The sequence below is a fragment of the Notolepis coatsorum genome, assembly GCF_963971535.1.
Source record: "Notolepis coatsorum genome assembly, chromosome: 15".
Classification (NCBI taxonomy): Eukaryota; Metazoa; Chordata; class Actinopteri; order Aulopiformes; family Paralepididae; genus Notolepis; species Notolepis coatsorum.
In genome coordinates, this window is record NC_140179.1 from 91,127,028 (window position 1) to 91,148,549 (window position 21,522).

At 45.1% G+C, this 21,522-nt stretch overlaps 1 protein-coding gene across 1 annotated transcript in view; it reads right to left on the reverse strand.

Moving 5' to 3' along the window:
- gramd4a (GRAM domain containing 4a) overlaps positions 1-21,522 on the reverse strand; it is a 146,651-nt gene that overhangs the window by 82,756 nt on the left and 42,373 nt on the right. The window contains exon 3 of the mRNA XM_084330783.1: positions 16,201-16,324. Coding sequence (XP_084186909.1) covers positions 16,201-16,324 — 124 coding nt within the window. The remainder of the gene's footprint in view (positions 1-16,200; positions 16,325-21,522) is intronic.

Below are 21,522 nucleotides of genomic sequence, written 5' to 3' on the forward strand. Positions count from 1 at the left end.
TGCGAAGAGGGTTTAGCACCTCAAACGCACAGGGTGAGCAGACCGTGGGACTTACCTTCACACAGAAGGACCCGCGACCACTCAGGCGCGCATCCCACATGCCACCAGGGAACGGACGGGAAGCAAAACACCCCCGTCACAGTCCCCAACATCACGGGGTCGAAGGTCAAGAACCCAACCCCGTGGCAAGGCCATAGCAGCGGAGCGCGGAGGACCCAGCACTAGGAACAACCTGAGGGCCAGGACCCCCTGAAAAAGGGGGCCCGGTTAAATCAACGATGTCGTAGCATCGGGACCCCACCAGACGGTCACTGGTGACACCACCCCCCACATTGCCAGCGTATCGGACAGGGCCTAAATCAAGAGTAGGCGGAACCTGCTTAGTTTCCGAGATCTGACGAGATCGGGCGTGTCCAGGTTGGCATGGCCGTAAGCCCCAAGAGGCTACCCCCCAACAATACTGTGGGGCCAGACGGCGCGCCGGGCCTGACCTGTGCCTGGAGCACTGCGGACTAGACAGGCGCCTAAGGGGTCTACTGTAAGAACAGTACCCGGCGGAAGGGGTGTGCGGTATGCTGTGCAGTGTGCACCATGTCATGACCTCAACAAACCCGACCAAGGTTCAAAGGAGAGGCCGACACAATTGGCAGACGTCATGAAAGATGCGGGGGCACACTCTCAGGCAGACGGGGTCAAGCCCGGCCTCAACCCAAGAGTCGACTCTGCTACCAACACACCGGAGAACCAACCACCTCCCTATGTTTAGTTTAACAGGAGGCGGATGTTCCCTTAACCCACCAAGAAAACTTAGAAACATAACTGCGCGTATACACAGGCTATACAAGCAGTACAAGTGTTTCAGTTTTCAAAGGGTTAACCCAGGCCAACAGGTCGACGAGAACGAGTCCGGACCTGGGCCTGGTGGACCGGGACCTACACAGGGATGCCTAGAGGGGTTGACAGCAACCACCTCGACAGCCCCCTCCCATCCCTGCCAAGCAGGGGGAGGGAGGAGTGAAACAAATGGAGAAGGACCAGGCCCCCTAACACAGCGCAAGGTACAACACAGTATGGACCAAGCACGTCACTGTTATGGGCACGTCGTAGTGGCATACATATGACACACACATCCACGACATCAATCCCAGCGAAGCCCGGATCGACCCGGCATTTTCCCCCCGGAAAAGCACAGTCATTCGGGGTACCAGAACAGCAGATCTGCGCCCCGGCGGACAACGGGTTAACTGACCTGGTCCGGCGCGACCAGAACCAGTCCCGTGTCCTAGTCACGCCGCCATCCCCAGTCCTAAGAGGGGGGTAGGTACGCGTGTCGATCTAAAACATCACAGAGGGCACCACCAAGATGGACAGAGCGTGAATGCGCTGCTCCTGGCGGCCCACCTCATGGGCGTGAGACCCCTCCACCAATGTAATGATCTACTCCGTCATCTCCCCCCGGAGATGCAAGTGAGTCATCGAATCTAACCTAGTGCACTGGCGCTCGGTAGAGATACAAAATCTCCTTCCTAGTCGCCCGCATAAAATACGCAGTTTCTATGAATTGGGCAACCAAGGCGCGCCGGCCCATAACGTGGTTCCACATTGGAAGCACCCAGGGCCAGCTCTATATGCACGTCAAGAACCCAAAACACATCAATGGTGAATTCTAATAAGAAACACCAGGACGAAAGGCCGTAACACAGGTTGGTCCACCACGTTGACGAAGGCCTCTTGCTGGCAAGGCCAGAAGAGGCAATGGCCGGAGCCTTGCTCCAGCGTGACGCCCCCCTCCTGCAGCCGGTCATGGCGCAGGCCCGACGACATCTTCTGCCAGAGATGACATCGTAGTCAGAGTGCCAGGGCCCGCTATTCTCACGGCTAGCGCCAATGGTTGTAGCATAAGCTAAACAGCTAACTCTAGGCTAACTGATAGCATCAAGCTAACGTTTCCAGCTGAGCGCAGCCGCCAGCTAACGCAGTGGCAAGCTAAGCGGCTACTACTGAAAGCTGCACAACGTGAGAAAAAGCAATATAGGCCAACACTTCAGACAGCCGCTGTCTTTTCCTCTTCTTGTCCGAAGAAAAAAGGGAAAAAGGCAACACACGCCCCTCTTCAGAACGGTGTTTACCAGACACAGCGGTATCGGCAGAAAGCCCCTCGTTGTATGCGGGCTGCAGCCGACCTGAGCTTGGAGATATTCTCATAACAAAACACCAAGCTCACCCCCCTCGCGCCGGGTGTTTTTCATCTTGAAAAGCGGGGCCAGCACGGCGGCAGAGGGTATCCGTTTGTCCAGAGACCCGGGGAATTGAACCGCAGATTCGGAATCACGGTCCCAGGAAAACAAAGCTACGACTTCACTGAGGAGGAGCTAATGTTATCGTGGGGCATCAGACTAGAACCCCCTCCACGCCGCTAAGGGGCAGCGAAAAGGATTCTAGCCTGGAGCCGACCTTTGTAAGCTGTGCAGTTGACCCCCCACAACTGACACACCTGGTGCCCGGGTCGCAAAAAACATCACCCGCCCAGAGAGGCCGTCAGCCCCCACACAACCGACCGCCTCCCAAGCATAGTGTCCAGCTGCAGAGCCGGTGACAATGCCGGCGGGGAATGCTCAGCGACGCGCGCCCATAATGCGAAGCGCCGGTGGAGGTCAGAATGATCATCATCGTCTAGACACTCCGGTGGCGAAGACATTATCGCTGTATTTCCTCGAAAAATAGTGAGAGAGAAAACAAAGATATAATGTCAACGCAGCTCCTCTTTTCCAATAACTATTTCGGCACTAAACTCTAAAGTGGTGTATACAGAGGAGGAGATTTTTTTTACCAGCCAAACAGATTTTTTACCAGCCAAAAATAAATCGCTAATTGTGATAATTACTTCTTTGTATGTCTTTGTCTAAATTGATTTTCAATCATAGTAATAATCACACCGTCCGTGTCTCTACTCTTTCAAATATTTATTAGCATAAAACATTAATAAGTGTCTCTACTCTTCACAATATTAGCATAAAACATATATTAATCACACCGTCTCTACTCTTCAAAATATTAGGATATTACATTAACATGAAAGAGGGAACTATTCTGGACTGGGTTGGGCTGGGCAGTGAAAGATGCTGGGCTGGACTGAACTGGGCAGTGAAAGATGCTGGGCTGGACTGAACTGGGCAGTGAAAGATGCTGGGCTGGTCTAGGTTGGGCTGGGTTGGGCTGGACTGGGCTGGGCAGTGAAAGAACCAAGCATTTCACTGTAATGTAATAGCTAAATAAAAACAAAACTTGAACTTGACTTGTTACATTTGCACTCTGGTTGGATGCCAAACATATGGTTGTACTGTACTTGTGCTGTATGATGACAATACATTGGAATCGAATCTCATGTCAACGCTAGGGGTTCAGCAGGTGTATTCTGACTGACAAGTATGACAACATCACCGTTGTGAAGGGCATATGGGCGAGTGGTGATATGGGGGGAAACCCGGTAATAATTCGGTAATAATAAAATGTCACTCTGCTGCATTTAAGCAAAAGCCGCTCAGTATAGTCGTCCACTATGTTGAACGCGCGTTATGGTAGCTTGTTACATGCTAGGTAGCTAGCCGGCTAATGCTGGTTGACTTGAGTGAGTGGAATCGTTAGCCTCACGCCCACTTGTCATTCTCATCCGACTCGAAGGAGACGCGTCGCCTGCTGTTGTTCGCCCCCATGTCAGACCGCACTGATATCCGAAAGAGACGACTCTACATGCAATTATTTTCATCCACAATGTGTTTTTGTCTAAGTTTGTCTACATTGTCAATCCGGTGACAGGAGTCTGTAGGTCCGCGCGCAGTGGTCTGTCCACTTCCCCTAGATGCGCGACATCTTCTAGAAAACAAGTGTTCATTGGAGGAGCTTAGAGCGCATCTGTACAACAATGATGTTCATTGGTTATGGATTATTATGAGGTGCAAATGGGAGAGGGGGAGTCAGAGTTCGGCTTGTTTAGTATTGGGGATGTGTGCCAGTGAGCGAATCAGCAGATTGCAGAATGATTTTTTTGTTTTGTTTACTACTCGGAGTCGCCAGTGTGGCGAGTGGTCTTCGTGAATCACTCGCCAAACATAAAAAATACTCGCATTTGGAGAGTAAAATGGCCTCAGTCCTCCCCTGGGTGTATACAGGCACTTTTTCTGTGGTGAAAATAGGGAAGGAGCTGATGTGGGTGGGCTTATGTAGAGGAGTGGGTGTGGCCAGGCGGATGGGTGTGTGCATGTGGAGAAAATTATTCAATATCAGACTGGATAAAGGGATAGTTCCAATAGAGCAGAGTGTAAGCTATACGATAATATAACATTACGTTACTAAAAACCTGATACCAAAAGCCACATGGAGCGTTATATTACTAAAAACCTGATACCAAAAGCCAGATGGAATATTACGTTACTAAAAACCTGATACCAGAAGCAATGTTTCAAGTTTCAAGTTTCAAGTTTCTTTAATAGTCGTCATACAGAAGTACAGAATACTTTCATACAAAATGCTTCTTACTGTTACGCTCCAGAGACTGTGCTAGACAAGATAGTATCAAATAACATAGTATAGCATGTAATTTAGAAGTAGAAAATGAGGTCACAGTGTTCAGTATAGACATATGTACAATGTTCGATGCAGAATAGACGTAACTGAGTTACCATATAATATACAATACTATGCAGTGTACTAATGTACAGTACTATATAGTGCAAAGCAGAAATGGGATGAGGTACAATTTACAGTAAGGTGTACGAGTTGTAGTGCAATCCTTCATCAATAAATATAAAGTGTGGGGAGTGGGTGCTACAGTGTGTTTGTTTAAAGTGGGTGTGTGCTATAAAGTGTGTGGAGTGGGTGCTACAGTGTGTTTGTTTAAAGTGAGTGTGTGCGTGTGGATGTGTGTGCTATGTGCGTTTGATGGTTGTTGTTGTGTAGTGTTCATTGTTCGTTTAGCAGCCTGATGGCCTGGGGATAGAAGCTTCTTCTGAGTCTTTCTGTGCTCGCCTTGAGACTCCGGTATCGCTTGCCTGACCGCAGCAGTTCAAAGAGGCAGTTGTTCGGGTGACTGGAGTCTTTAATGATTCTCTTAGCCTTGCCCTTGCAACGCTTGTTGTAAATGTTCTGGAGGGTGGGGAGCCCCCCTCCAATTGTGCGTTCGGCTGAACGTGTCACTCTTTGTAGTCTGCTTCGGTCTTGTGCAGTGCTATTCCCAAACCAGGAGGTGATGTTGCCAGTCAGGATGCTCTCTATTGTACATGAGTAGAAGTTCTTAAGGATCTTCTGACTGACGTGGAACTTCCTTAGGCGCCTGAGGAAGTAGAGGCGTTGTCGTGCCTTCTTCACAACACTGTCAATGTGTGTGGTCCATGTCAAGTCCTCGGATATGTAGGCTCCGAGGTACTTAAAGCTGTTGACTCTCTCAACCGGTGCCCCGTCGATGCTGAGGGGGCTGTAGTCCTTGACCCCCGACCTCCTGAAGTCCACAATCATCTCCTTTGTTTTGCTGACGTTCAGGGAGAGGCTGTTTTCCTATGTGGAACGTTATATTAATAAACCTGATACCAAAAGCGACATGGACAGTTATATTACTAAAGCTTAAAGAGCGCATATAGAGATAATCTATTGTATATAATGTATATGACTCACGTTGAGGTCCTGGGGTGAGTTGGGGGGGGGGGGGAGGGAGCAGAGCGATTGTAATTTTAATGATGTATATTTTCTGGGCCCCCTTTGGCTGTGGGTCTGGTGGCCGTGGGCTCTGACTGGGGGGGGGGCGTGGCTGGGGGTCTCTGCGGGTCGGGGCGTTAAGGAGGCTTTGGCCCGCGGGGGCGCCGGGCTCCGGGTCCTCCCGGGTTGGGGTTCACGGCTGCCGGGCCTGGGGATGTTTTATTTTCCTTATACTTTGTGACAGCTTACTTGAACTGGATATGTATGCAAACGTATAATCTGTCTAATTTATTGTCTAATCATTGTTGGGTTAGTTTGTTTTTGGATGTCTTTTACGTATTATTGTTATTATTGTGTTGTGAGTTGTAGTGTTGTCACGATACTGGAATTTCGACTTCGATACGATACCTTGAAAAGTATCGATACTTTCGATACTTTCAATACCAAAAAAAAAAATTAATAACTTTTTTTTTTTATTATAATTTTTTTTTAGAGAGAGAGAGAGAGAGAGAGAGAGAGAGAGAGAGAGAGAGAGAGAGAGAGAGAGAGAGAGAGAGAGAGAGATTTCTCCGGAGCATTTATTAACGTTACGCGTGTACTGGTGTAGGATGGGCTCCGGCTCCGCTCGACCGAACGTTGGCAACGGGGTAGTTGTGTCGAGTTCATGCGTGTACTGGTGTAGTGGGCTCGGCTTGACGTTACTCCGTTTCCATGAAGTAATAGGTGGCCAGCTAGCTAGCATTAAGCTAACGGAGGAACGACAGCTAACGTTAGCTAATAATAGCGTTGTTTACAAACTGAAGACAGGGCTGCCTGACCGGCTGTGAGGGGGAGGAGGAAGAGAGAGAGAGAGAGAGAGAGAGAGAGAGATTTCTCCGGAGCTATGGCTATGCTCGGAGCATTTATTAACGTTACATAGCATAGCATAGCTCCGGAGAAATCTCTCTCTCTTTCTCTCTCTTCCTCCTCCCCCTCACAGCCGGGCAGCGCAGCCCTGTCTTCAGTTTGTAAACAACGCTATTATTAGCTAACGTTAGCTGTCGTTCCTCCGTTAGCTTAATGCTAGCTAGCTGGCCACCTATTACTTCATGGAAACGGAGTAACGTCAAGCCGAGCCCACTACACCAGTACACGCATGAACTCGACACAACTACCCCGTTGCCAACGTTCGGTCGAGCGGAGCCGGAGCCCATCCTACACCAGTACACGCGTAACGTTAATAAATGCTCCGGCCAGCTGGTACCGATACTGCAGAAAGTATCGGTACTTCGGGAAATGAGTATTGAAGCCGTTTTAAATATTCAGTATCGATATGTATCGATACTTCGATATTTTTGACAACACTAGTGAGTTGTGATGTTTCATGTTTGAAAAATGGAAAATAAAAATATTTGATCACAAAAAAATATTACTAAACACCAGATACAAAAAGCCACATGGAATATTAGGTTACTAAAAACCGGATACCAAAAACCACATGGAATATTACATTACTAAAAACCTGATACCAAAAGCAATGTGGAACATTATATTACTAAAAACCTGATACCAACAGCCATGTGGAGTGTTATATTACTAGAAACCCGATATCAAAATCCACATGGAGCGTTATATTACTAAAAACAATATACAAAAAACCATGTGGAACGTTATATTACTAAAACCTGATACCTAAAGCCATGTGGAAAATGACATTACTGTAAACCTAATACCAAAAGCCATGTGGACTGTCACAGTACTGAATGTTTTTGGATGTGTGTGAGATTATGTGCAACAGAAATCTGCATTGTTTTTGGATGTGCTTACCAAAATAGTACACTTCACAAAAGTACAACAAATTTGGTAAACTATTTTTTAACACAATCTGCGCCGGAAACAAGTTAACTCATTATTGCCCGCCATGCGTTCAGCGGTGGTGGGGGGCGAGTGCCCCGCTACGACGGTAATTTCATGTATGCACAACATGATATAATAATGATAATCTAGCGTTGATTTCAGGATAATTAGATAATCAGCCAAAAAATTACAACGTGATGACTGGATTACAGTAAAATGCCTTTTTCTCATCTTTTTCCTGGAATTACTGAAAAGCACCCAAACCATACTCTATTCAAAACGGTATAAAACGGAAATGTACGGATGAAAAAACAATTGTTTCTGGGATGTTGACTGGAAGCAACTCACTGACAGTCGACGGCATTATTAGACCCATAGATATAATATAAGATATATTTTAAGCACTCGCAAATGTTGCAGTCTAAAACTATATCCATTGAATAAAGACCTGGCGATGCTGCTGCTGGCGGTCAATGTGTTAAGTGCTTTTAATTATTATTATTTTCTTTTACATGTGCTTTGAATTAGCAAATAAAAGCAAATAAAGTACCAAAGGTACTTTGCAAGTATACTGTCAGGAAAAGTACATATGGGTAGAATTGTACTTCAATACAAAAGATATACGTATGGGCATATACAGTATAGAAGAATATACAAATTGTTTGGTAATAGAAAAGTCAAGTTTATTTGTAAGGAAATTTGGATAATTGGCTTCTCTGTTTTCTTACAGTAAAATCCAGGGGAATAGTGTATTATATGGCCAGCACAGCACCAACACCAGTCACCTCAGCTCAGCATGGTGCCTCAACATGGCAGCCCTGTTCTGACGAGGAAGGGAACGTTACGGACTGGACCACAATAAGCAAATAGGTGGTTTGTTTACACGGCAATGAATATTTCAAGTCACGTCAAGCATGGTATCTCCAGTAACCAGCTAGTCTCGAGTCATCAACGCACAAGTCAGTGTCCTATGAAAGTCCTGTGTCCTAAATAAGATTGAATGTGTCAATCTGATTATCTGCCTTCTTCCTGAGGACGAATTACATTTCAGTCTGACCCATGGCTACTGTGTGCGTGTGTGTGTGTGTGTGTCAACCACCCAGAGAAAAATCCATCTTCAAAGACACCCAGATTAGACTGTGGAGCTGGACACCGTTTTGTCCAAAGCTCCCTTTCTAACAGCTAGTCTTTCTAACAGCTAATCTGACTACCAACAATCTGCAGTTGAGCTCCATTGCCTTTTTAAACCACCCGAATACTCGCCAGCTTGCTGGACAAAAAGGTCCACTACCATTTTCTAGTGTTTTCCAACATAATAGCTAGCTTAAACTTGTGCCCACCACAAATCAATTACTCAAAATGATAACATTTAATTACAAGTGCTCCTGTTTAGCTCAATAAAGCTTGGACCCAAGTGTATTTCACATCAGCTATTGTATTAGAAAACACTACAACATTTAGAATGTTTAGGTCGTCAAGTTTTAAACTATCCAGCAGTCCTGCAGGGGTTAACTCATTGGGTGCCAGCCATTAGACGGGGCCCACTGTAGCTAGGCCAGCTTTCCATTACACACTTTCACCGTGTGTCATGTTGTTTGTAGAGCTAAATCTATATTTTATATTATAGCTATGGATCCAATATCATGGTCAATTGACAGTAAGAACCTTCCGTTCAAGATGCAAAAAATTTATAATTTTTCCATCCATACGTTCCCGTTTTATACCGTGGTGAATATGAGTGTTACTTCGCAATTATCTGGGATAATTCCTGTGAGGCTATTTATAAGCGGCAACGCTAATACCGTTAAATCCATTGGCGTTTCGTCCCTACACACTCTACAGTTAAAAATCCAAATGCATATGATGGGTATTATGTTCCATCATGAATGCATGAAAGGGGGGGGGGGGGGGGTCGTTTCTGATTAATTGATTGCCAATAACGGCATTCGTTATTACATACATACGCTGATCTGGGGGATGGCTATGAAATCCTTGCACGATCAAGCTGAAATTGACGTCAAATTGCTCTTACATGTGGCCGGTGAGATTCCAAAAAGAATATTCCACTTATTTGATTGCCATCTGGTAGATCATATGTCCATTTGGCCCACGCCATAACCCTCCACAGCATAATGAATCGGGCGTCCCAAAAACGATTCCATGCGATCGGGTGAAGCCCTCGGTTCAGGTTACCAGAAAAGTTTGCCTGAACCCTTTTCAGTATGACACCCGGTCTGCAACAGGGGTTACTGCATTCTCAAGACAGCATCACTACCAGGATCTGGCCGGTACTGCACCTTCGGAGTCCCAATATGCCTTTTCCAGGCAACATTGAATAGGATATTAAAATCGAAAAAAAAGAAAAACAAACCAAAAACGTAATATTACGTGGTTGGCACTCAACGGTAGGGATGGGAATCGAAAACCGGTTCCCGTTGGGAATCAATTCCTAATTGTCCGATTCCTGGAGTCGCATGCCTCCGTGACTATCGATTCCTCTTATCGATGCCAGGTTTTTCCTACAGTTGCGCATAACGTTAGCGCCACGCATGTAGCCATGGCAGACTATTTGATTCCTTAACACTTTCAGTGCCAGCAGGGGGCGCACGATTTAGTGCTTGAGTGCCACCACTAGGGGTGGACGGTATAAACGGTATACGGTATAAACGGTATTAATTTGCTCCACGGTATGGATTTTGACTATACCGTGTAACCGGTAGAGCAGCTCTAAAATAGCAATGACGTCATGTAACCACAGCGCGACTATTTCAATCGCATTTGCCCCTAAAAATAGATAGAATTAGTCATAGATAATAGATATGTGCAAACTGGAAAAAGTTATTTAGGAGGCTTCGCGCAGTGGGCGTGTCAACACGCAATTGTCATTTCATAATAAACACATATCACCGCGGCGCACAGCAAGTTTCAATTTCAGTTCCTGGCATTTTTAACCAGTGGAGAAAGGTAAGAGATGTCCCTATCGTTTTTCTTATATGAATTATTCTACGTTAATAAAACATACCTGGTGATCAACTACAGTTTGCTGTAAACATTATGATATGTGTGTAGTGTTATGATAACGACGGCTGCAGCGGGAGGACGGCTGCAGCAGTGGATTTGCGAATAGCATGCAGCTGCAGAGCCGCAGAGCCAGCGGCGCTTTCAGGTCTGGTCACAGGCCCGCTCAACAGCGCCCCCCCCCCCCCCCCCACCCAACGGCTGAAAGCTGTGACCAGACCTGAAAGCGCCGCTGGCTCTGCGGCTCTGCAGCTACATATGCTTCTAGCAAAATCCAGCATCCAGCCCCGCTGTTTGCAATGGGAGCAGCACAGACTCGGGACTTATTTTATTTGGAATATAATGACTTTATACGCAAAAGTAGCCTAGTTTTAAGTAAAAATATTATAAATCTACAATGCCTACATGTCATTCTTTATATAGCCTGCCTATCAGGTAAAAAAAAATATTCTAACGGAAACACTGATACCGTGATATATACCGTTACCGGCTATGCTTCAAATTATACCGTGATATAAATTTTAGACCATACCGTCCACCCCTAGCCACCACCCACTTCAATGATAGCGTTAAAACGCCTAATCTATGTTTTAAATTATGGCTGTGTCTAATCTGCCCGTCGCTTATCAATGACTTGTTTGCAGTCAACATTGTCGAAACGGATTGTTTTTTTATCGGTTCATTTTCGTTTTATAGCATTTTGAAAAGCCCTCGTTTTCAAGGAAAATATAAATATTCTGTGATAATCGCCCTTTACTGGAATATTCTACACAAAAACGTTGTCATTTTTCGGCCTATTTATGAATCTTTTCAAATAAACGCTAGATTATAGATAGTATATGTGCACGTATGCACGCTATATAGGCGATCTGAAAAATCGATTCTCTTATTTCCTGATCGCTCGCACAGCCACACACACACACACACACGGGAAAAGCTTATATCTCTGTGAAAACAGGTCTGATTATCCTAAGACTGCTAAAAGAGATTCCTTACCTGAGATCAGATGTTATCCAAAAAGATTATTCCAATCCCTGATCGCCATTCCAAATATCGATCGCTTTTATTGATCCAACGCTACATACTGTACATATGTATTCCACGCTGTTCTGAGGGTCCACAATGAATCCGATCGGCTCGGGTTACATGCCTGAGAAGTAAAATGTGGATTCCGGATTTTTCTTTTCTCATCCATTTTCATTGAGTCCATTCCAAAAGGGTGCATTACCATCTGGGAGACGATAGGGGGCGGTTTTCACACATCTGAGCTCCTACAGGGCTGCTGTACCAACGGGAGACTCGGTTGATGAAATATGAATTCAGATCGCTAATAAAAAAATTAAATGCTAATAAACGTCGTGGGCATTCAGGCATTGGGCTGATAAAACATGATATGACGTGATGGGCAAGTGTTAAGGGCTCGAAATTGCCTGGGTTTTGGTCATATGCTCCCGAAATGCTCCCGCTGTTTGGCTGCTTCTATGTGCAGTGAAAACTACTCCAATGTTTTAGAACCTAGTCATTGAATAACCTAAGATTAGCCGCGGAGCTAACGCTAGCTAACGTTAGCTAATCAAGCTCACAGAGAGAGATAACAGCTGACAGCAGGTAGTACAGGTACAAATAAAATAAAAAAGGGGATGGGGGCTGTTGTGTAAACCTTGTACTCTTTAGTTCACATATAATAAGAGACGGAGAGCGTGTGATCAGGTTGACTGTTTGTTTACTAATGTAAGTCAGGAAGTACCGTGCAACATACAAACATGTCCGTGTAGCAACACGAGCCAATACCTTACAGGGGCCCGGGGAGGGAGCTCTCTGTGTGTGTGTGTGTGTGTGTGTGTGTGTGTGTGTGTGTGTGTGTGTGTGTGTGTGTGTGTGTGTGTGTGTGTGTGTGTGTGTGTGTGTGTGTGTGTGTGTGTGTGTGTGTGTGTGTGTGTGTGTGTGTGTGTGTGTGTGTGTGTGTGTGTGTGTGTGTGTGTGTGTGTGTGTGTGTGTGTGTGTGTGTGTGTGTGTGTGTGTGTGTGTGTGTGTGTGTGTGTGTGTGTGTGTGTGTGTGTGTGTGTGTGTGTGTGTGTGTGTGTGTGTGTGTGCGTGCGTGCGTGCGTGCGTGTGTCTCTGAAAGACCAGAGACAGAGAAGTCAGAGGAATAACGACCTGAATGCAACTACGGTTCAATAGATTAAATTATTTTAAGATATTGAACTGTAGTTACATTCAACAGGTCGTTATTCAATAGATTAAATTAGTTTAAGAATAAAAAATAAAAATAAATTTAAGAGAATCAAATACATTATTTTTATTTAAGTGTAGGCTATAGTTAATGTTTTATTTTTTACAGTTTTTGTATTCTTCTGACATGGGGGCTCAACAATAAATGACAATCAGAAATGTCAAGTTGCATGTTGTTATTCTAACCTTAGTTCTTAGTTCTGTTGCATTACCAATTTATTTATTTAAATTATAAATTGATCAGGAAGCGATAAGGGAAGCGATAAAGAATCGGAGCGATAAGCAGAATCGATAATGGAATCGTATCGATAAAATCGTATCAATTCCCATCCCTACTCAACAGTTGTCGGGCAAACACGTAATATTACATGGTTGGCCCCGAATGAGTTAATGGGTAGATCATGGCACCAAGGCTGCCAGGACTCATATAGTGTGTGTGTGTCGTTAGTGGCCTGAGGATTGCAGGCCTGTCAAAGAGAAGTTTGACAGATTTAGTTCCATCTCTGCTGTAATAGGTGGCCAGGCAGTGTGTTTTAGTTATATCTATGTTGTAATAGTTAGTCAATAGTCAGACAGGGTGTTTTATTTATATCTGTTGTAATAGGTAGCCAGGCAGTGTGATTTAGTTATTATATCTGCTGTAATAGGTAGCCAGACAGTGTGGTTTAGTTCCATCTCTGTTGTAATAGGTAGCCAGACAGTGTGATTTAGTTCCATCTCTGCTGTAATAGGTAGCCAGACAGTGGGATTTAGTTCCATCTCTGCTGTAATAGGTAGCCAGACAGTGTGATTTAGTTATATCTCTGTTGTAATAGGTAGCCAGACAGTGTGATTTAGTTATATCTCTGCTGTAATAGGTAGCCAGACAGTGTGATTTAGTTCCATCTCTGTTGTAACAGGTAGCCAGACAGTGTGGTTTAGTTCCATATCTGCTGTAATAGGAAGCCCGACAGTGTGTAGTTGTTATGAAAGCATGTTGAATCGTTGCGTTATTTAACACCAATATGATTTGATCTGTGGATTCAATAAAGTATGTAAAATGCTTTATTGTGTGTGTGTGTGTGTGTGTGTGTGTGTGTGTGTGTGTGTGTGTGTGTGTGTGTGTGTGTGTGTGTGTGTGTGTGTGTGTGTGTGTGTGTGTGTGTGTGTGTGTGTGTGTGTGTGTGTGTGTGTGTGTGTGTGTGTGTGTGTGTGTGTGTGTGTGTGTGTGTGTGTGTGTGTGTGTGTGTGCATCTCATGGTCGACTCACGGAGGAAGTGTTTCTCCAATAAGGCAACTTCCAGGTGACCTTAGACCTCGTTGAGTCGTTACGACTCCGCCATGTGAAAGTCATGGATGGCAGCAGCAGCCATGGTGGGATAACAGATGGTGGAGGTAAACAGTACTCTATCCCCCCCCCCCCCCCCCCCCTCACAGTGAGCTGTGGTGTTCCACAAGGAAGCATACTAGGACCGCTACTGTTCCTAATTTATGCAAATGGCATGTCGTCAGCTTGTGACTGCTTTAACTTGTTCTTGTTCGCAGATGACTCAGCCCTGCTGGTCTCTGACAAGAACAAGTTACAGGTTGAAAAAACCCTCAGCTCAGAACTCGGCAGAATCTGCACCTGGCTCGCTGATAACAAACTATCATTACACATGGGTAAAACAGAGTCCATTCTCTTCGGATCAAATAACAAACTCAGCAAGACCGACGGCTTCTCAGTTACAGTGGGTGACAATATTGTCAAAAGGAAAGATGAAATTACATACCTTGGTTCCATCCTAGAGGCAAATCTTTCCTGTGACAAAATGGCATCCAATGTAATAAAAAAAGTCAACCAACGAACTCGATTCTTGTACCGGATCTCCTCTCTGGTAAACAAGAATACCCTGAAGACTCTGGCAGGAGCACTCATTCAAGGGTACTACGACTATGCTTGCACCTCATGGTACCAAAGGCACTAAAAACAAAATTACAAACATCTCAAAACAAACTGGTCAGACTACTGCTTGACCTGACTCCTAGAACCCACCTCATCCCTGCCCACTTTGACAACCTAGGATGGCTTAGAGTAGACGACAGAGTACAGCAACTTGCAATGGGCCTGGTCTACAAGATACACTACACGACCAAGGTACCCATGTACATGTCAAAATACTTCCCAAAGGTCAGTGAATACCACGATCACAACACCAGAGGGAGCTCCACAAATCATGTTAAACCCAGATTTGGCTCAAACAAGGGACTAAACACGTTTCGCAATTATGCCACATCAATGTGGAACGCCCTACCCAAAGCTGTAAAGGAATGTGAATCACTACCCACTTTCAAAACCACTCTCAAAGAACACCTACGGGAGACTGCAATTCGAAACTGGCCCCTGTAAATGTCCTAACCCAACCCCATCCAATGTACAGTAAATTACCAAACATGGTTGTCAATATTCCAATGTACAGTTTTGCTTGTACAGTTGTACAGTGTCCCCCACCCACCCATCCTACCGAACCTACCCAACCCCCCCACCCCACCCACCCAACCACCTCCAATGTACAGTCACCCCACCCACCCACCCAGCCAACGCCCCCACCCCACCTGCCCAACCTCCTCCAATGTATATACTCTCTTTTCTAGACTCTTTTTGTATCACAAATAGTACTGTATTTGCAAATCTAGTATGTCATAAATGTATAGATGTAGCAGTACTGTCTATCTGTATGTCGTGTATGTCATATACTGTATGTTATGATGAATTGAAAATGGGGGACCTGGTGTAAACAAGACGAAAGTCTTTCTCTGGTCTGCATCCCCTTAACAATTGTATGTATTGAGCTGTACTGTACCCATTCTGCAATCTGTCAATAAAGTTTTCAATCAATCAATCAATAGGTAGCCAGACAGTGTGATTTAGTTCCATCTCTGTTGTAACAGGTAGTCAGACAGTGTGATTTAGTTCCATCTCTGTTGTAACAGGTAGCCAGACAGTGTGATTTAGTTCCATCTCTGTTGTAACAGGTAGCCAGACAGTGTGATTTAGTTCCATCTCTGTTGTAACAGGTAGTCAGACAGTGTGATTTAGTTCCATCTCTGTTGTAACAGGTAGCCAGACAGTGTGATTTAGTTCCATCTCTGTTGTAACAGGTAGTCAGACAGTGTGATTTAGTTATATCTATGTTGTAATAGGTAGTCAGACAGTGTGATTTAGTTATATCTCTGCTGTAATAGGAAGCCAGACAGTGTGTAGTTGTTATGAAAGCATGTTGAATCGTTGCGTTATTTAACACCAATATGATTTGATCTGTGGATTCAATAAAGTATGTAAAATGCTTTATTGTGTGTGTGTGTGTGTGTGTGTGTGTGTGTGTGTGTGTGTGTGTGTGTGTGTGTGTGTGTGTGTGTGTGTGTGCGCGTGCGTGCGTGCGCACGTGCATCTCATGGTCGACTCACGGAGGAAGTGTTTCTCCAATAAGGCAACTTCCAGGTGACCTTTGACCTCGTTGAGTCGTTCCGACTCCGCCCGGTGAAAGTCATGGATGGCAGCAGCAGCCATGGTGGGATAACCCGAACCAGCCTGCACAATAAACAACAAGAGACAAAAGAATTATAATAAATTAAATAATAAAATTATTTTCTGACATCAAGTGCATTAGAACAGGAGACATTCGAACATAAGACACAAGCATGCAAACACACACACGCACACAATCCCAATAATTTGCATGGAGTGTCTCCCTACCGTTTACTGTTATGTAGAGGCGAGGAGGAGGAGGAGGAGGAGAACAGGAGTAGAAGAAAAGGAAGAGGGGAAAAAAAGGGGGGAAAGAGGAGGAATCCCGCTCCTCCGACAAACACTGACGACGCCGTTAATGATGAAGATGACTCACACACACCTCTGACTCAGGGCTTCAGCCAAACCACACACACACACACACACACACACACACATGCACACACACACACATGCACACACACACACACACGCCCCAGCAGAATGTGGGCGCGGGTAAAAAGAAGTAAGCGACATCGAGAGGAAGAAAAAGATTGTAGCAGCATTTTCCAGGAAAGGGAAAATGAGGAGAAGAGCGGAGGGAGGGAGAGAGAGAGCCGTGCTAGTGAGTGAAGCACTGCAGACCGAGCGTCACCGCTAGACTCGAGCAGGGGGATGTCCCTTTAAGAGACTCCACACACACACACACACACACACACACACACACACACACACACACACACTGCAGCAGTTCCCAAAATCAAACCAGGCTGGCTTGCATGTCGTTGTGCGTGCAAAACACACACATACACGCAGTCATGCACACACACACAGCAGCAGCATGTCATCGGTCTATTGTGCGGCAAACCTACTGCAAATGTGCATGAGTGAGAGAGTGAGAGAGAGAGAGAGAGAGAGAGAGCGAGAGAGAGAGAGAGAGAGAGAGAGAGAGAGAGAGAGATGTTTTGGGAGACGGCCAAATAGCAGCCTCGCAAAGACAAGCAGAGTGGGGGAGGGGGTGGACAGATACAGGACGTCAGAACAGATGAGCGCGAGTCTCCTCTCCGGTGTGCAGGGAGGGGTGGAGGGAGGGAGGGAGGGAGGGGTGGAGGGGTGGAGGGAGGGAGGGGTGGAGGGAGGGAGGGGTGCAGGGAGGGAGGGAGGGAGGGGTGGGAGGGAGGGAGGGGTGCAGGGAGGGAGGGGTGGAGGGAGGGAGGGGTGCAGGGAGGGATAGGAGGCAGGTTGAGTGAGATAGAGAACAGAGATAAGGTAGGATGGCTGAGAGGGGTGGAGGGAGAGGGAGAGAGAGGGAGAGAGAGGGGGAGAGAGGAGAGAGAGAGAGAGAGAGAGAGAGAGAGGAGAGAGAGAGAGAGAGAGGAGGGAGAGGGAGAGGGAGAGGAGAGGGAGAGGGAGAGGGAGAGGGAGAGGGAGAGGGAGAGAGAGAGAGAGAGAGAGAGAGAGAGAGAGAGAGAGAGAGAGAGAGAGAGAGAGAGGGAGAGGGAGAGGGAGAGGGAGAGAGAGAGAGAGAGAGAGAGAGAGAGAGAGAGAGAGAGGAGAGAGAGAGAGAGAGAGAGAGAGAGAGAGAGAGAGAGAGAGAGAGAGAGAGAGAGACTAGCCTGTTGCTGTAATATGCTTGTTATTCTCCAGGGTATCGACGACAGGGGTCATCATTTGTGAGAAAGACAAGTGAGGCCTGTGAGCCAGCAACCTGCCAACCACCCAGAGAAAAATCCATCTTCAAAGACACCCAGATTAGACTGTGGAGCTGGACACCGTTTTTGTCCAAAGCTCCCTTTCTAACGGCTAGTCTTTCTAACAGCTAACCTGACGACCAACAATCTGCAGTTGAGCTCCATTGCCTTTTTAAACCACCCGAATACTCGCCAGCTCGCTGGACAAACAGGTCCACTACCATTTTCTAGTGTTTTCCAACATAGTAGCTAGCTTATACTTGTGCCCCACCACAAATCAATTCCTCAAAATGATAACATTTGATTAAAAAAAGTGCTCCTGTTTAACTCAATAAAGCTTGGACCAGTTTATTTCACGTCGGCTATTGTATTAGAAAACACTAGTCTACAACATTTAGAATTAGTGATGCACCGATGTGAAAAATTGTGGCCGATACCGATACCGATATTAATATTGCATGTTCTGGCCGATACCGATATTTACCGATGTCGATATCATCATTTTCAGAATGACTGATATTTTGAAACTATTTAAGGCAAAAAAAATAAAATAATAATAATAATTAAAAAAATAAATATACTTATTATTATAATTTTTTTTTAATATCGGCCCTATCTTGATATCGGACCGATACCGATGTGTAAAAAAAAACAGCCATATCGATATATTGTGCATCACTATTTAGAATGTTTAGGTTGTCGAGTATGATACTAACCAGCTGTCCTGCAGGGATGAATGGGTAGATCATGCCACCAAGGCTGCAGGATTCATAATAATTCATATAGCCTCTTGAGCCAAGTTGATTAGCCGCCTTCCGTGGGTAACATCGGGCTTCATTTTTAACCCTTTCACTGTCACACTACAGAAGGTTAAACCCTTTACTATCACACTAGATGGTTAACCGTCTGTAGGTGTGATAGTAAAGGGTTAACCTTATGTAGTGTGGTAGTGAAAAGGGTTAACCCGTTGTCGTGTGGCAGTGAAAGGGTATGAAACTAGAGAGTCTGTAGAGATCAGCCACGACATGCTAGCTCACGAGAAAGGGGGGGAAACGTTGCTCCCAAGTCAAGCAACATTTTTTAAAAGGGGGTAAACGGTCATGGCCATTTTCATAGAATAGAATAGAATAGAATAGAAATACTTTAATCAAGGCGGTCAGGTGGCATAGCGGAGATTGCGCTCTTCACCAACGCAGGAGATGCTGGGTTCGAGCCCAGCTCTCGGTGTTGTCGTTCATACTAATACAATTGGCAGTATTAGGGGGTGGGAAGCTGGTGGGGTGGTAATCTGGCGTTGTGGACAGCGACGCCTACAGGTCAGGTCTCGGCACTTGCTCTGCGGGGGCAGGACTTGGTGGAGATAGCGTGCCCTCCCACGCGTTTACACTTCACCTGATTGATTGATTGATTGAAAAGTTTATTAACAGATTGCAGAATGGGTACAGTACAGTACAGCTCAATACATACAATTGTTAAGAGGATGCAGACCTGAGAAAGACTTTCGTCTTGTTTCCATCAGGGTCCCCCATTTTCAATTCATCATATGACACACATGACATACAGATAGACAGTACTTCTACATCTATACATTTATGACATACCAGATTTTCAAATACAGTACCGTTTGTGATACTAAAAAAATCCAGAAGAAGAGTATATACATTTGACATAGAAACTGTGCATTGGGGGAGGTTGGGTAGGTGGGGTGGGGCTGTACATTTGGGGGGGGGGGGGGGGGGGGGGGGGGGGACACACTGTACATTGGAATACTGACATACATTTGACATGGAAACTGTACATTGGAGGAGGTTGGGTAGGTGGGGTGGGGTTGGGTGGGGCTGTACATTGGAATACTGACAAAGCCATGCTTGGTCTTTATTGTACAACTGGGTTAGGACATTTGTAGGGGCCAGTTTTGAATTGCAGTCTCCCGTAGGTGTTCTTTGAGAGTGTTTTTGAAGGTGGGTAGTGATTTACATTCCTTTACAGCTTTGGGTAGGGGCGTTCCACATTGTTGTGGCATAATTGCGAAACGTGTTTAGTCCTTGATTTGAGCCGAATCTGGGTTTTTACATGATTTGTGGAGCTCCCTCTGGTGTTGTGATCGTGGTATTCACTGAACCTTTGGGAAGTATTTTGACATGTACATGGGTACCTTGGTCGTGTAGTGTATCTTGTAGACCAGGCCCATTGCAAGTTGCTGTACTCTGTTGTCTACTCTAAGCCATCCTAGGTTGGCAAAGTGTGCAGGGGTGAGGTGGGTTCTAGGAGTCAGGTCAAGCAGTAGTCTGACTTAGTTTGTTTTGAGATGTTTGTAATTTGGTTTATGAGAGTCCTCGCTGCCAAGTGAACGCCCTCGGCTTCGGGACGCCCTTGTACCGACTCGTAGGAGAACATGCATACAGCAGCCAGGTAGGGGAGGGGGGGAATTTGCACGGTGACTAAATTGGGACGGGGAGAAAAACAGAAAATTGGAGAAAGAAAAAAAATAAACATAAAAAATACTTTAATCATCCCGAGGGAAATTTGGCACTACAAATTGCTCACAGTAAACATTTAGGTAGACAAAACAAATCATGAATAACAAAATTGCCTAAGAATAAGGAATAAAATAAGCCTAAGAATAACATAATAATAAACAACAATGCTCCTCCTGTCAGCCAAGTCTGTGTATAGTAGGGGTCCCCTCACCTCAAGATATCTTAATGAAAAGCGATGTTCCCCTTTACAACCTCGCCCAATTTATGCTAGTCCAATGCAGTTTGGGGTCCCAAACCATGCAGTCTTCTGCATGCAGTACAAAAATTATATTTGTTGCCTTTTGTAAATGATCTCTGCACAATTTAAATTAGGGCTGCACGATTAATCGATTTTAAATCGAAATTGCAATTTGGAATGATGCAATTATGAAATCACAAAAAAATAATCAATTTTTTTTTTTTTTTTTATTTTACATGTATTTAACCAGGAAGTCCCATTGAGATACAAGATCGGTTTGGGAGAGGGAGGTAAGGTGTTTTAGATTGTGTGTTGTGAAGTTTAGACTTCAGAGAGGGAGAGTAAAGTACAGAAAAAAAGGTACCGTTGGGTACCGGTATCGATTCCCAGGTAAAAAGAAACATTTTCAGGCTCGGTGTCCTGAAAAGACCCACCGCGTAGGCCAGATGCAAGCCGCTTTTTACAATAAACCTCTGTGGGGCTGCTTAAAAAAAAATATTATAATCGCAAATTTAATCGCAATCGCAATATCTGTCAGAAAAATCGCAATTACATTATTTCCCAAAATCGTGAAGCCCTAATTTAAATTGAACCTTTAATAATCGCCTTGGGGAAATTATGTATCTGCATTTGATCCATCCTAACTATTTAGAAGCATAGTGTGGTTCCCGGGGACCAACTCCAGTTGTAATGCCAGTACATTGGTCAAGGTCAACGGCAGGAAACTCGCAATTGTTTCTTTCACTTAAACATTTCAAAACTCCGGTCCATCATATCATGGAAATGGCTGTACACACCGTTATCTCTTCCAGACTCGATTATTGTAATTCACTCTTCATCTGTCTAAATAAAAAATCCATTGATCAACTTCAG